The sequence below is a fragment of the Heterocephalus glaber genome, unplaced genomic scaffold (genome assembly GCF_053883595.1).
Source record: "Heterocephalus glaber isolate CG9 unplaced genomic scaffold, H.glaber_assembly_v1.0 deba00001442, whole genome shotgun sequence".
Taxonomy (NCBI): Eukaryota; Metazoa; Chordata; class Mammalia; order Rodentia; family Bathyergidae; genus Heterocephalus; species Heterocephalus glaber.
In genome coordinates, this window is record NW_028258296.1 from 49,422,393 (window position 1) to 49,437,667 (window position 15,275).

Below are 15,275 nucleotides of genomic sequence, written 5' to 3' on the forward strand. Positions count from 1 at the left end.
TGAACTGCGACTTCACGGGGTTATACTGTATATTTATTATATATTCCATGTCTGATAATGCCAGTATTTGAAATCTTTTTAGATATGATTTTGCTCTTTGTGTTTTCTTCTGGCTTTTATTTGTTGAGCCTTATTTTTGAGGTTTTTATGACTTTTTTGGAATTTTATCTATGGGAATTCTTTTAGATTTGCAAGAAAGTTAGTATCTTCTCCAAAATATTTTCTTGGACACATTACTAAACAGAGGCCATTTTAATTAATTACTCGAGGTGTAGTTTTTCTGGATTAAACAGGAATTCAGCCTATAAAGCCTTATAAGGATATCTCATGGTTACAGATTTTTCATGGAGAGTTTTTATTCCTTTCAGTGCCAGAGTAAGAGAAGTTCCCTTACTTTACTCTTTGTGGCAGATTTATTTCTTGTTTATCGTTTCACTGACTTTGAGTTTATGGCTTAATGCAGGTCTGTCTTATTGGATCTTTTGACATTTACGGGACCCTGATTTCTGACTCATGTCTCTCTTAACCCTCGTTGGGATTCTGGAGATATCCATAGAACAAATGCTGGTTTTGGTATTAGCCTAAAACCTTAGTATCACTTTAGGGTCTTAGTAGCTTTTCAGTCAAAAATGGAAACACTTTATTTTAAAGTAAGCAAAACTATATGCAAAAAGTTTTACCTGCTACTATATTTTTACCAAATTTATGTGAAAGTCAGTGAGATGTTTATTGCTTTTTTAAAGCTTGTCTTCCTTAGTTTCCTTTTGAATTGTCTGAAATATACCATTTGCATGTTTGGGCATTATAAAAATTTGGGTAAAATAAATCACTTAAAAAAAAAAGCAGTAGCATATTCAGTTCCTGAATATTAATGGAATATGACTGCTGCAAGAAAAATATTTAACAGTATTTTGTACTAATGAAGGAGATTTGTGGTTTTTCCAATGAGATTCCTTTTACTTTGATGAAAATTAGAGAAATTTATATATCTGTAATATTTAAGGGGCCCTGTGCTGCTTTTATAGTTCTCGAAACATTTCTTGGGCCATCTCTTAATCAAGTTCTGCATGTATATCCAGAAGAAAATAATCTCACAAAGTGAAATGTTAAAAAGTGGATAGGTTGGTATTTTAATAAAAGAAAATATAATTAGGAGGAGATAGAGTGTCATATTATTCTTCTCTCACACATATAATAGGCATTTCAGAAATGAGAAAGGGAGAAAATTAGTAAGGAAGAAAACAAGTTATTCTTAGCTCTGGAAGCTGCTTTTCATAAGTTATTTAATAATATAATTCAGCTTTCTTTGTAGAGTTGACCACAGAGTACATTTACTTAAAAGAGGAGAATTCATGTTATTTAAGTAGATTAAGAAATTTTAAGACTCAATTTTTTTTTTTTTTTTTGGTGCTGGGGATAGATCTTGGATCCTTCCGCTTGCACAGCAGGTGTTGAAACCACTGAGCTAAATCCCCTTAAGACTCAATTTTTAAAAAAATTAAAAAAATTTTTTTACAGCACCAGGGATTGAACTCAGAGCCTTGCACTTGCCAAGCAGGTGCGGCACCACTGAGCCACATCCCCAGGCCAAGACTCTCAAATTTATAGAGATAAACTTTACTAAAATATGTAACTGTACATAATTTTTTATGTTAATAGAATTAACGCATGACTTTTGAAGTGGGCTTTATGTTACTTTATACAACATCTTTATTAGTCTGAAATTGTTTATTTTGCCTGGAATATTGGATAAAAAACTAACTTCTCATAATTTTTTAGTGTAACAATTTAAGGAAACAAGTTGAAAATAAAAGCAAGAATATTGAAGAGCTTCAGCAGGAGGTAGGTACTGTTTGTAACTATTCTCAACATCAAACCAATATTTTTGGCTTAGTTTTAGAGCATAATACTTTCATTTCTAGTAGTAATTTAAGTCAGTGTAAGTTTAAATATAATTCTTTATTTTTGACTTATTACAGAATAAGGCCTTGAAAAAAAAGGGGACAGCAGAAAGCAAGCAGTTGAATGTTTATGAGATAAAGGTATTTGACTGCTTTAGTTTTTAAAAAATACTCATAAATATGTGAGAACTTAGAAATGTTATACCATTTATTTCTCTTGTAACAGTTGGTTTCAAAGATTATTGCCTATTTGGGTTGAGGAAATCAGTCTGTAGGTGTAAGATAGTGCTCACCTGTGATGTAGGTAGTTTAAAATCATTTAACCTTCTTAAAAATACATGTGTGCATTCTATATGTGTGTTCATCTTCCTTAACCATACACTGTTAAATGAGATTAAGTTTGGAATTTATATTTATAAAAGATTCATATGATTGTCCTGCTTCACAAGGGTTTGAAAATCATTAATTTTGTAGAAAACAATTTAAAGTCCTAGAAAGTAAGCTTATGAGATATTATTTGTAGTAGCCTTAAATTGAAGACAAAACAGATGTCTATCAATAGTATAAAAATCAGCTAATAAAAAGTCACCCCAAGATAACTCATATGTTGGAATTTTTTATATGTCTTTTATATGTAGTTATTATAAGCATTCAAAGATAGGAAAATATAATCATAATGATAGAATAGATGGGGAATCTTCGTGAAGAAACAAACTTTAAAAAGAAGCAAATAGATGATCTAGAACTGAAAAGTGAAATATCTTAACTCTAAACCAAACCAAACACCAAAACAACTTCATATCATCCTAAAAGTACATTAAGACAGATTACTAAAGTGTCAGTGGAACTGAAGCTAAATAAACAGGAATTAGCTAGAGGAACACAGAAAAATATTTTTTTTAAAAAAGAGGACTACCAATTAGTTTTAAATATATAGAATTCCCGAGGAAGAGAGAGAAAGAATAGGGTAAAGAAAATTACTTGAAGAATTTCTAAAATAAATCTTGCTTTTAATAAAAATATTAACTTGTATACCTAAAATGTACCAATAAAAGAATTGAAGCAAAAAATAAAAATAAAAACATTAACTTGAAGATCTATGGCTCTCAGCAAATTCAAAGCAGTATAAAAGACTACACCCAGGCAAGCATATCTTAGTCAAAGTGTTAAGATAAGGAGACAATTTTATCAGGCAGAGAAAAATGTCACACTGTAGAATAGTGACACAAATGATGACTGACCTTGTATAAGGACAATGAAATCCAGAGACAAAAGAATGACATTTGTAAAATGATGAAAGAAATGATCAACCCAGAATTCTGTGAGTGGAAAAAATAGTTCTATAAAATTAAGTTGAAATGACATCAAAATTGGTACCTCAAGAAATGCTAAAGGAATTTTTTCAGACTAAAGGAAAATGACATCAGATGGAAAGTTAGAGCAGTAGAAGAACTGGAAAGCACTGGAAATGGTAAATGTGTACATTAAAGGCTACATATTTTTCTTTTTTCTTAATTTCTGAAAGGATATATATATATATTGCTGCATTAAAAATTTCAAGATAAAAAAAATTCAAGATGTTTCAAACTAAAAAACATTGTTACTATAGTGTTTATAAGACATATGACAACCATAGCACAAGGGACAGGAAAGTATATATAATTACTTTGTTGCAATATTTTTATTTTATGTATATAAAGTAATATATGATGTACTATATATATAAAGTAGTATATGATATACTATATATAGTATATATGATATAAAAATATCTGAAGTAGTACAGTATCAGCTCTTAAGGAGCATGTGATACATATTATATTTTTCTCTAAAACAACCACTGTAAAATAATTTAAAGAAGTATAATCATGTTGGTTTGGGTTGCTGTAATAAAGTACCATAGACTTGGGTGTCTTTAACAACAAACACTTATTTGCTGTAGTTGTGAAGGCTGGGAAATCTAGGATCATGGCACTGGCAGATTTAATGTCTGCTGGAGTCCTGCTGGTTCAGACAGTCCTTTCACTGTGTCCTCAACACAGCAGAAGGAAGAAAGAGAGATCCAGGTTTATTTTTACAAGGGCACTAATCCCATCAGTGAAAGTTCCACCCTCTGACTCTGTCACCTTCCAAAGGCTCCACCTCTTAAGACTATCACAGTTGGGATTTAGGATTTTGACACACACACACACACAACATTCACACAACATTCAGTGTTGTGGGCACAAACATTCAGTCCATAGAGTAGCACAAAAGCAGTAGAACCAAAAAGCAATAGAAGAATTAAAATGGATACTAAAAATGTTTGATGAACTCCCAAGGAGGGACAAAAAGACATTTAAATAGAAGACAAATGGCAGAGTGATAGATTTGAACTTAACCATATCAACAACTACCATTATACCTTTTTTTTTTTTTATCATGCTTTGCTTTATTGTGCCTCCCAGACACCAGGAAAGTTTGTGGCAAATCTGCGTTGAGCAACTCCTATGGTACCATTTCCCATCAACTCAGATAACCATTAGCATTTTTTAACAATACAGTTTTTAACAAGGTCTGTACAATGTTCTTTTAGACATAATGGTATTGCAAATTGAATATGGTGTAAGCAAAACTTCCATAATGCACTGGGAAGCCAAAAATTCAGTGGGATTGTCTCTTAATACTTGTTTTATTGCAGTGATCTAGAACCAGACCCACACTATCTCTGAAGCATATGTGTATATCAAATATCAATGGAGTAATACAGCAAAAAAGAGCAGAGATTGTTGGTCTAAGATAAAAAATGTCAAGGCCAAACTATATGCTGTGTATAAGAGACATACCTTATTTAATAAAAAGACAAAAGAGTTTGAAAGTAAAAAGTTGAAAGGTAAATCATGTACCATGCCAACAGTAAACATAGGAAAGGTGCACTATTTTAATAACACAAAAAATAGGTTCAAGGATAAGGAATATTATCAGAGATCAAGAAAGATGTTAATCAGAAAGATATACTAATCATGAATGTGTTTATACATACAGTAGTAACAGGACTTCAAAATACATGAGGCAAAACAAAAAAGAACTAAAATGAGAAATAGACAAATCCATAATAGTTGGAGTTGATAAAATCCTTTCAACAAGTAAAAAATTCTTTAAGGCTATAGAAAATCTGAACAGCATTTTCAACTACCTTGACTACCTTAATTGACATTTATAGAACTCTAAAATGGAATCTATAAATACTGTGGAAATGTACGTATAATGTTTAGCAAGATAGAACAAAGGCAAGGATATAAAACAAGTCCCCATACAATTTAAAAGACTGAAGTCTCACAAAGTATGTTCTTTTATTATAATAGAGTGAAATCAGAAATAAGAAACAAAAAAATATCTAAAAAGGCCTGCCTATTTGGAAATGAAACATTACATAAGAAAATAACTCATAGGACAAAGAAGAAATCACAAAGAAAATCAGAAATTATTTAAACACAAATGATAAAAAATAAAACATTAAGTATTTGTGGGATGCAGCTAAAGCAGTTCTTAGAAGGAAATTTATAAGTTTAAATGTTTATTTTAGAAAATAAGTGATCTAGGTTTCCATCTAGAAACTTTAAAAAGGGAGCAAATTAAATCCATAGAAAATAGACAAAAAGAAATAATAAAGATAAGAGAGATCTTTCAAAATATAAATTAATTCCTACGAGGGAGGAAGAAGAAGAGGAGGGGGAGGAAGAAGAGGAAGAGGAAGAGATCTCAGTGTAGATATTATGACCATTAAAAGTATAACAAGGGAGTCCCGCAGATGACTTCATAATAATAAATTTGAAATTTAGAGGCAGATTTCTTATTTATCTATTTATGAAATATGTCACCAAAAAATTTAGGTCTAGATAAAAATTTAGATCTAGAGCTGAATGTGTTAGTGCATGCCTGTAATCCCAGCAGTCTGGGAGGCTGAGATGGGAGAATCTCAAATTTATGTCCAGTCTGGGAAACATAAGTCACTTAGCGGGATTCTATTTAAAAATAAAAATGGCTGGAATGGAGCTCAGTGAGAAAACCTTGGGTTCAATCCCCAGTTCCACCAAAAAAAAAAAAAAAAAAAAATCTAACTCTGGATGGTTTCACTGGTGAATTCTGTCAGATACTTTAGGAAGAAATAATGCCACTCTTCCAAAAAATAGAAAAGTGAGAACAATTTCCAAGTAGTTTTTTGTTACCAAATACCACGAAAGATATTGCAAGAAAATTACAGAACAGTATCCTTGTGAATATAGATATAAAATCCTTACTAAAATTTTAGCAAACATTTTAATAATACATTATATTAAACAGGTGGGGTTTATTTTAGCAGTGTAAGGTTGTTTTAAAATTTGAAAATATTGGTGTAATCTATCAAGTAATACAGCAGAAAGTCATCAAAATGACCTCAACAGTTGCAGAAAAGCATTTGACTTCTATCAAATCATACACAAAAGTTAATTTAAAATCTCTTAGAAGAAAACATCAGGGGAGTATGTTCATGAGCTCAGCAAGATTTCTTAAAGGTATTGGCAAATATTCATTAAAAAGTTTGATAAGTTATGCCATGAGAATTTGAAAGATGTGATATATGTATACAGTGAAACACTATCAACCAAGGAAAATGAACTTATAATTATCTAGAACATGCTGAATGAAAAAAAAAACAAGTATATATACTGTGAAAATTAAACTTCAAACGTAAATATTACTTAAGTATACATAATTATTCAATAAAACTATAAAGAGTAAGAGAATAAAGAGTATTTATAAACATTAAGAACTTGTTACAGTTGAAAGGGCAGTAGGGAAAAACTAACAAAAAAGTGTTGCTCAGAAGTTTGTAGCAATATTGGTTAATTCATAGATATAGTTAGTGGTTCATTAATGGATATAGAATACAGTCTGATTCATTGTTAAATTACCCATGCCTTCCTTCCAAAGTTCCTGTGCCTGCCAGATTCACTCCTTCTGATTCTAAGGTAAAAGTGAATCTGGAGAACAGGTGCTAATTCAGGTCACACTTCTGCTAACTGTTATATTTGACTCATAGTGTTGTAATTATTTATACAAATTATGTGAAAACAATAGAAATTGAAGGTGTTTCTTCTTTATAGAAAACTGATCTCATTAATTTGCTTTGTTTTTGAATGTATAGATTTTCTGCCCAACTAGGACAATTACTTATCATACTAAAACATATAGAACTGAAAGTAACCATTTTAAATATTGAGAAATGTATTAAAATAAATTTGTGGCTGTTTATTTTATATTGTCAAGACTATGTATTTTAGAGGACAAAATTATGAAAAATGAAGTACATCTTGCCATTGTGAAAAATGTAAGGAAAATGATCAAACCATAATTTTCATGAATAAGTAATATTTTAACATTTAACAAAAACTATGAAATTAATATGGAATATTTTGTGTTAATCCACATTACTTATTGATATTCATGCTATTTTCTTTACTTAAAGGTCAGTAAATTAGAATTAGAACTAGAAAGTGCCAAACAAAAGTTTGAAGAAATGACTCACAGCTATCAAAAAGAAATTGAAGACAAAAAGTTATCAGAAGAAAATCTTTTGGGACAGGTGAAAAAAACTAAATATGTTTAGAAGTTGTACTAGAATTCTATATTCATTTAGCATTTAAGGAAAAAAGTAATAAAGATTCTTAAATTTTAAATTGTGATTTTAAAAAAGATTTAATAAATTTATATTAGGAGCAATTATGTTATCCCTATTATTATAAATGTTTGAGTATTGAGTGTGTGATTTTTAAAAAGATTATCACAGCATTATACTGTCATTTCACTTGACAATACACCAGAAATAAGCCAAAACTGTGATTGTGTTAGTTACTTTTCTTGTCACCCACAAATTAAAGGAGAAAAGGTTCATGTTAGCTCACAGCTTGAAGAGGTTTCAGTCCATAGTCAACTGGCTCCAAGGCATGTTTGCATGGCAAGGGGCATGGCGAAGGAGAAACAGTGCATGGCTTGGCAGGCAGAAGGCAGTGAACAGTAGGCAGCAGCAGCAAGGCTCCCTTTCCCTTTTATTCCATCCAGGCTACAGGCCTTTTGTGTAGTGCCACCCACAATCAGGGCGGGCCATCCCATAGTCCACACCCAGAACTATGCTGAATCAATCTGTGGACTAATTTAGTTATCACACATTCACACACCTTATCCACATTCACACATTCACACACCCTATATCCAGCCACCACTGAAAAGCCCCACCTATGAGCATATGAGGCTTTGGAGGGACATCTAGATACAAGCCATAATAACAGTGATCCATGTTTTACTTGTTTTTTTCTAATTTCCTGGTGTTTGAATTTTCCATATTTATATAAGTTGAACATATGCTTTGCTTTTTACATTTAAGTTAGATACGTATTTTGTGTATTAATTTTAAATACTATTTGTTTGATAGGTTGAAAAGGCAAAAGTAACAGCTGATGAAGCAGTAAAATTACAGAAAGAAATTGATATACGATGTCAACATAAAATAGCTGAAATGGTAGCACTTATGGAAAAGCATAAGGTAACTTTTTCATACAATAAAAATTATTAATTTTTAAAAAATTTTAGTTAGTACATGTTTACAATTCACACTAGAGGAGGAGGGGATAGGGGAGAGAAAGGGAAGGGGATTAGAAAAAAATCATTAATTGAAGTCATATTTCTGTGTAAAAAAATAGTTAAATCCTGATAGTGTTCTGATTTGTCAGAAAAAAATTATTGTTTGTACAACAGTGATTAATTAGAGCTGGAATTCTCTTGATCTTCCACATCTCTAAGCTCAGATCGTAACCATACAAAGCTGGGCTGGCATGTCACTTCCTAGAATAAATCACTTATCATCTGTTCTGATAGTTTTATAGCACTTTCCATCTTTTATTTAAATACATATCCTGCATATCCTACATTAATATTTGTATCCTCTACATGTATCTAATGCTTATGAGGCTAAATAATTTTTGACAGAATTAACATCTTACTGTTTGTTGTATTTGTGTCTTCTATTTTTTGTTGTTTAGAGTAATTCTATTAGGAAAGTATGCCTCAGTCTCCTCATAATTTGGAGAGAGACTAGGCTATGATCTACCTATTCATTTTTTTTTTTTTGGTACCGGGGATCGAACTCTGGTCCTTGCGCTTGCGCAGCAGGTAGCAAAACTGCTGAGCTAAATCCCTGGCCCCTACCTATTCATTTTTAAAAACTGTTACTGGAATCTAACATGATGATGTAACCAATGAAAATTTAAAAAATAAATAACATTTTGAACTCATAGATTTAAACAAATTTGTTACATTTCAATGTAGTGAAGCTTGTATTCATATTAATACTCAAACTGTCTCACCTTTGGCCAGTAGGAGCCTTTTAAAGGCTAGTAATTCCTTTTGACTTGATTCTAATTGTTCCTGTTAGCTTACTTTTGTCATGACAGAATTTTCAAGGCTCCTTTTGTATTTTCTGTCCCAGATTTGGAGTTGGCCATTTTCCTAAAGAAGTCCTGGTGTTTCTGCTGTATTTTTTAAATGATGAGTTTAATGTTTCTAATATAGAATTACTTCTTACTCTTAAATTAGATTTTTTCCAAGACTATTGAATAAGTTTTACTTACTGTTAAATAAGTTTTAGGTTATTTGAATTAAAAAATACAATTGAAAAAACTATATACATGAACTCTAATAAAAAACATCATTTTCTTCAAATATTATATGTGTTAGGATACCAATATTATAAAACAAAATTATTTAGCTTTAATATACCTTTGTTTAACACAGCACCAATATGATAAGATTGTTGAAGAAAGAGACTCAGAATTAGGACTTTATAAGAGCAAAGAACAAGAACAGTCATCTGCAAGAGCATCTTTGGTGAGATACAGAGTATTAAAAGCCAGTTTTTAAAATGTTAGCATGCTTGGTAGTAAAAAATAGTATTGTGTAAAATGATAATTTTTTTCTTTCAGTATCAGGGATTGAACTCAGGACCTTGCGCTTGTGAGGCTGGCGTGGCGTCACAGAGTTAAATCCCTGGCCCTGAAATGATAATTTTTAAACTATGGAAGCATGGTCTTATCTGAAAGCATGGTTCTTACAGATCTTCTCAGGTGGTTTCCTAGTTTATTTTTTGAAATAGTAGAACAAACTCTCTTTTCAAATGAGATGTTACAAGGTCCAGTTAACAGGTAAATTTCAAGCTCTGATTGGCAAAGGAGAGTGAGATGAAGAGAGAATGAGGACAAATAAACTTAATGTTAAATCTTTGTTGGAGAAAACTGTAAAAATTAGTTTAAGTGAAATCTAGTTATAATCTTTGTATCTGTGGACTTTTAGGAGTATTTCATTAGTGCATTTCTCTATGGAGCTGAATTTACTTGAAAAACTACATTTTCATGGTTTTGAGAAGAAATATATGGGAGCACTTAAAAATTTCATGTTTCTTTTTCTTTAGGAGATTGAAATATCTAATCTCCAAATTGAACTTTTATCTATTAAGAAGCAACTTGAAACAGAAAGAGACGAAAAAGTAGGTTTTTTGACATTATAGGTAAAATGATTATAATGTTTAGGTGCAACTTTGCATTTTTATAAACATGTCATCTTAGAAATAATTTGATAAATTAGGGCAACTAGAAATTAAAAAATACAGTTTTCCCTTTAACTTTTCCCAGAGTGTTTAGCACATTCCTTCAGTTAATTGTCAAACACGTAGAAATTGTACATGCACTTTTAAGACTAAAAATACTTCAAAATAGTCCATAACTATTTGAGAAACATTATCTCATATATTAAAATGCTTATATATTTAATGTGGCTTTAAAGTTATTGTTTCAGAAAAATGGCTTTTGCAGTTTACAAAGTGAATTGACTAACATTTTAACAATAACAAATACTATTTTTTTTTCCTTTTTATATGGCAGGCATGGCGCTAAGTACCCTACTTACATCACATTTTATCCTTACAACAATGTTGTATGCAATACTAATTATATTCATTTTTTTAGAGAGGCTATTTATTCAGAATCATATAGTGAGAAAGGAGAATGTCTAGAGTTCAAACCTGGGTCTGTTTTTCATGGCTTTGAAACCTCATCACTTAATCACTCCACAGCAGTTTAGAACATACACTTTCTTTTTTTTTTCCCCATTAAGTTTATTGGTACATTTTCGGTATAAAATACAGTTACATTCATCATTGGGGTCTTGTACCATTACATGAGTCTCTTGGTTCTTATTTTTTTTTCCCTTTCCCTTGCCCTCCCTTCACCCCCTCCACCCTTCCCTATTTGCAAAGACCTTGTTTCCATTTTTTTTCCTCTTCTCATATTTTTTTCTTTCCCTTTTTTCCCCTTCCCCTAACCCTCCCAATTACCCTGCTCTTTTAGACCTTTTCTTCCTGTTACACAATATCAGTTATACATTTTTAAAATTACAATATCAAGATCTAGGAGACATTACCACAGATCTTACACAATTTAAAAGGATATAGAAAGCATATTACAAAAATGTTTTTTGAAATAAATTTGACAACTTCTAAGAAGTACCTTGGAAGACAAATTAATGAAACTAACTCTGGAGGAAATATAAAATTTGAATAGCACCTATTAAAGTATATTCCTAGCTTGAAAACCTACCTATACGACAACAGCAGGCTCATAAACATTTTAACTGATCAATTATACCCAACAATTAAAACAGAAAAAAGAAGGAACACTTCTCCCCTCATTTTAGGAACTCAACATTGTGCTAATCCTAAACCTGGATAAAGATAATAGAAGAAAAAAGTATGAACATAGATAGAAATTTGTTTAACAAAACAAACTATTGGAAGGATGTAGAAAGTGATTTTGTTATAGGGATGGCAGTGTTGGTTCAGCATTGGAAGATCCACCCCCAAAAGTCATCATTTAAACAGAGGAAAGGAAAAAGCCATGTGATCCTGTCACTAGTTGGAGAAAAAGTATTGGACTAAATTCTACAGCTTAGAACATACACTTTCAATATCAGACCTCTGTGGATTTGTTAACTTTCTTCCTTGCATTTCTTTTCATCCTTTTCCATTGATGGAAAATCTTTCACAGCATCCACCTTACAAATGTGAGTTTACTGTATATAAGTATTCACATAGCATTTTGTTTTTACATTAAAATAGTTATTTCAGTTTGTGCCTTTGATTATACAGTATTGCAGGCTCTTCAAAGGCTAGAATTATATTTTATCTTTGATTTCTCTTTATCTAAATACAGGGCTTTGCAATTTTTACATTCTCAATAATATTTTTTGTTTGTTTGTTTTTGGTACCGGGGATTGAACTCGGGTCCTTCTGCTTGCAAGGCAGGTGGTGGAACCACTGAGCTAAATCCCCAGCCCTATTCTTAATAATATTAAAGAAATGACTAAATAGATTAATAATAGTGTTCATACTTGCCTTTATTTTACTGTTTCAATAGAACAGGAGTTCTTCTGGGTCTTTTGATGTCCTGTTGTGTGGTGCCCGGCCCCTTTGCAGGGAATTGAACCCAAGGATTCATGTAAGCTAGGTCCTGCCACTGAGCTACATCCCCAGCCCTCAGTTTTTGATGTTCTTGCTTGAATACCCAGCAATCTTCAGTTTTTTTATTCTTAAGATAATAAACATGAATAAGACTTCCTCTGTCTTTAAAAAAGTCTTAAAACCTTTACCTGCTCCTTAAGCTGCCAAACCATCCCTGTTCTGGGTTTTTTTTTTTTTTTTTAAGTTTTGTGATGATTTCTTTTTTTGGGGGGGTTAAAATTTTATTGGCACATTTCAGATATATATATAATGATAACATTCATCATAGGGAATTTGTACCTGTACATGATATATCTTGCTTCTTTTTTCCCCCATTTCCCTCCCCTTCCTTCAGCTCCTCTTCCCCTCCTTATTTACAAAAGCTTTGTTTCCATTTTTTCTTCTATTTTCCTTTTTTATTGTCTGTTCTTTCCTTTCTCCTTTCCCCCTCCTTTGTTCCCCTTCTCATTTGAATATTTTCTTCTTATTTCTGAATATCTATATATGCTTTGGTCCTTATTTCCAGTTTTGGTTTCTCAAACCAGAGAAACAATACAATATTTAAACATGTGTGTCTGATTTATTTCACTTAAGAGTATGGTCTCAAGGTGCATCCATTTACCTATAAATGTCTCAAGTTTATCCTTCTTTATTGCAGAGTAGTACTTCATTGTATAAAAATACCACATCTTTATCCATTCATTGGTTGATGAGCATTTGGGCAGTTTCCAAGATTTTGCTATTTCAGATTGTGCCACTATACACATAGGTGTTCATATATTGCTGTGGTATGATACTTTTAACTCTTCCAGGAAGATACCAAGAAGGGGAATAGCTGGGTTGAATGGAATCTCTAGTTTTAATTTTTTGAGGAATCTCCACACTGATTTCCACAGTAGTTGCACCATTCTACACTCCCACCAACGGGGGAGAAGGGTCCCTTTTTCCTCACAGTCCTGCCAGCATTTGTTATTGGTTGATTTCTTGATACAGTCATTCTTTCTGGATTGAGATGGAATCTCAGTGTTGTTTTAATTTGCATCACTTGAATGACCAGTGATGTTGAACATTTTTTCATATATTCACTTCTCATTTCTACTTCTTAATCTGAGAGGTGTCTATTCATTTCAGATGCCCATTTTCTAATAGGGTCTTTATTTTTATTTTATTTAATTTTAATTTTTTTTTTTGGTACTGGGTATTGAACTTGGGACCTTGCACTTGTGAGGCAGACGCCAGAACCACTGAGCTAAATCCCTGGCTCAGAAGCTTTTTAATGAGATCCCAATTGTTGATTCTTTGTGATATTTCCTGTGCAGTCGGGGTTTTGTTCGTAAAGACTTTGCTTACACCAATGTCTTCGAGAGTTCTACCTATTTTATTTTCCAACAAATCTAGTGTTTCTGTTTTAATATTTAGATCTTTGATCCATTTCAATTTTAGTTTAGTGCATGGTGAAAGATATGGGTCTAGGTTTAATCTTCAGCATGTGGAAAGCCAGTTTTTCCAGCGCCATTTATTAAAGAGGCCATCTTTCTTCCAGTGAAGGTGTTTGGCTCCTTTGTCAGAGATAAGGTGGCTGAATATGTTTGGAGCTGTTTCTGCATCTTCTATTCTGTTCCATTGATCCTTGTTCTTGTTTTGCTGTTTTTTTTTGCCAGTACCACCCTGTTTTTATCACAAAGGCTTTGTAGTATAATTTCAAGCCAGAGATTATTATCCTCCCCTGCTTTACCCTTTTTCCAAGAATAGCTTTTGCTACTCTAGGTCTCTTCTGGTTCCAAATGAATTTTAGGATTGTTTTCTCTAATTGAGATATGCTATTGCTCTTTGATTGGAGTTGCATTAAATCTGTATAACAATTTTGGAAGTATAGCCATTTTCAGTATATTGTTTTTTCCTACCCAAGAACAAGGGATACCTTTTCTTTGCTGATATCCTCTTCAATCTCTTTTTTTCCAGACTACTATCATTTTCTATGTAAAGGTCTTTTACTTCTTTAGATTGATTTCTAAGAATTTCAGTTTTTTGATGCTAATGTGAAAGGTGTAGTTTCCCTAATTTCTCTCTCAGTGAGTTTGTTATTTGTGTATAGGAATACTGTTGGTTATTGGAGTGCTGACTTTGTATCTAGCTATGCTACTGAATTTGGTTATTAAATCTAGAATTCTTTTGGTAGAGTTTTTGGGGTCTTCTATGTAGAGTATCATGTCATCATCAAATAATGATAATTTAACTTTTCCCTTTCCTATCCTTATTCCTTTTATTGCTTTCTGTTGTTTAATTGCTCTGGCTAATATTTTCAGAACTATATTGAATAGGAATGGTGATAGTGGACATCTTTGTCTTGTTCCTGACTTTAGAGTGAAAACTTTCAGGTTTTGACCATTTAGTTTGATATGGCTGTTGGTCTGTCATAGATGGCCTTTATCAAATTAAGATAAAGACCAACTTCCATTTTTCTGTAAGTTTTTTTTTTATCATGAATGTGTGTTGGACTTGTCAAATGCTTTTTCTGCATCTATTGAGTTAACATGTTTTTGTCCTGATTCTGTTAATATGGTGTTTTACCTTTATTAATTTTCGTATGTTGAACCATCTCTATACCTCTGAGATGAACCCTACTTACTTGGTCATGTTGTACAATTTTCTTGATGATTCGCTGCATTCTGTTTGCCTGTTTCTTATTGAGGATTTTTGTGTCTTTGTTCATTAAAGAGATTAACCTATAATTCCCTTTTTTGGTTGGATCTTTCTCTGGTTTTGGTATCGGGGCAATGCTTGCTTCCAGAAATGAGTTTGAGAGTATT

The 15,275-nt window shown here is 31.9% G+C and overlaps 1 protein-coding gene across 11 annotated transcripts in view; it reads left to right on the plus strand.

Moving 5' to 3' along the window:
- Sycp1 (synaptonemal complex protein 1) overlaps positions 1–15,275 on the plus strand; it is a 161,937-nt gene that overhangs the window by 106,897 nt on the left and 39,765 nt on the right. For 5 of the 11 annotated variants that reach the window (XR_002397970.2, XR_002397969.2, XM_021265736.2 and 2 more), the window contains 6 exons: positions 1,780–1,842; positions 1,980–2,042; positions 7,390–7,506; positions 8,353–8,463; positions 9,711–9,803; positions 10,384–10,458. Coding sequence is in view for 9 of the 11 variants with exons in the window: in XM_021265736.2 (XP_021121395.1) it covers positions 1,780–1,842; positions 1,980–2,042; positions 7,390–7,506; positions 8,353–8,463; positions 9,711–9,803; positions 10,384–10,458 (522 nt within the window). In the remaining 2 variants the exon portion in view is untranslated. The remainder of the gene's footprint in view (positions 1–1,779; positions 1,843–1,979; positions 2,043–7,389; positions 7,507–8,352; positions 8,464–9,710; positions 9,804–10,383; positions 10,459–15,275) is intronic. The other 6 variants (XM_021265737.2, XM_021265734.2, XM_087213296.1 and 3 more) reach the window with 3 other exon arrangements.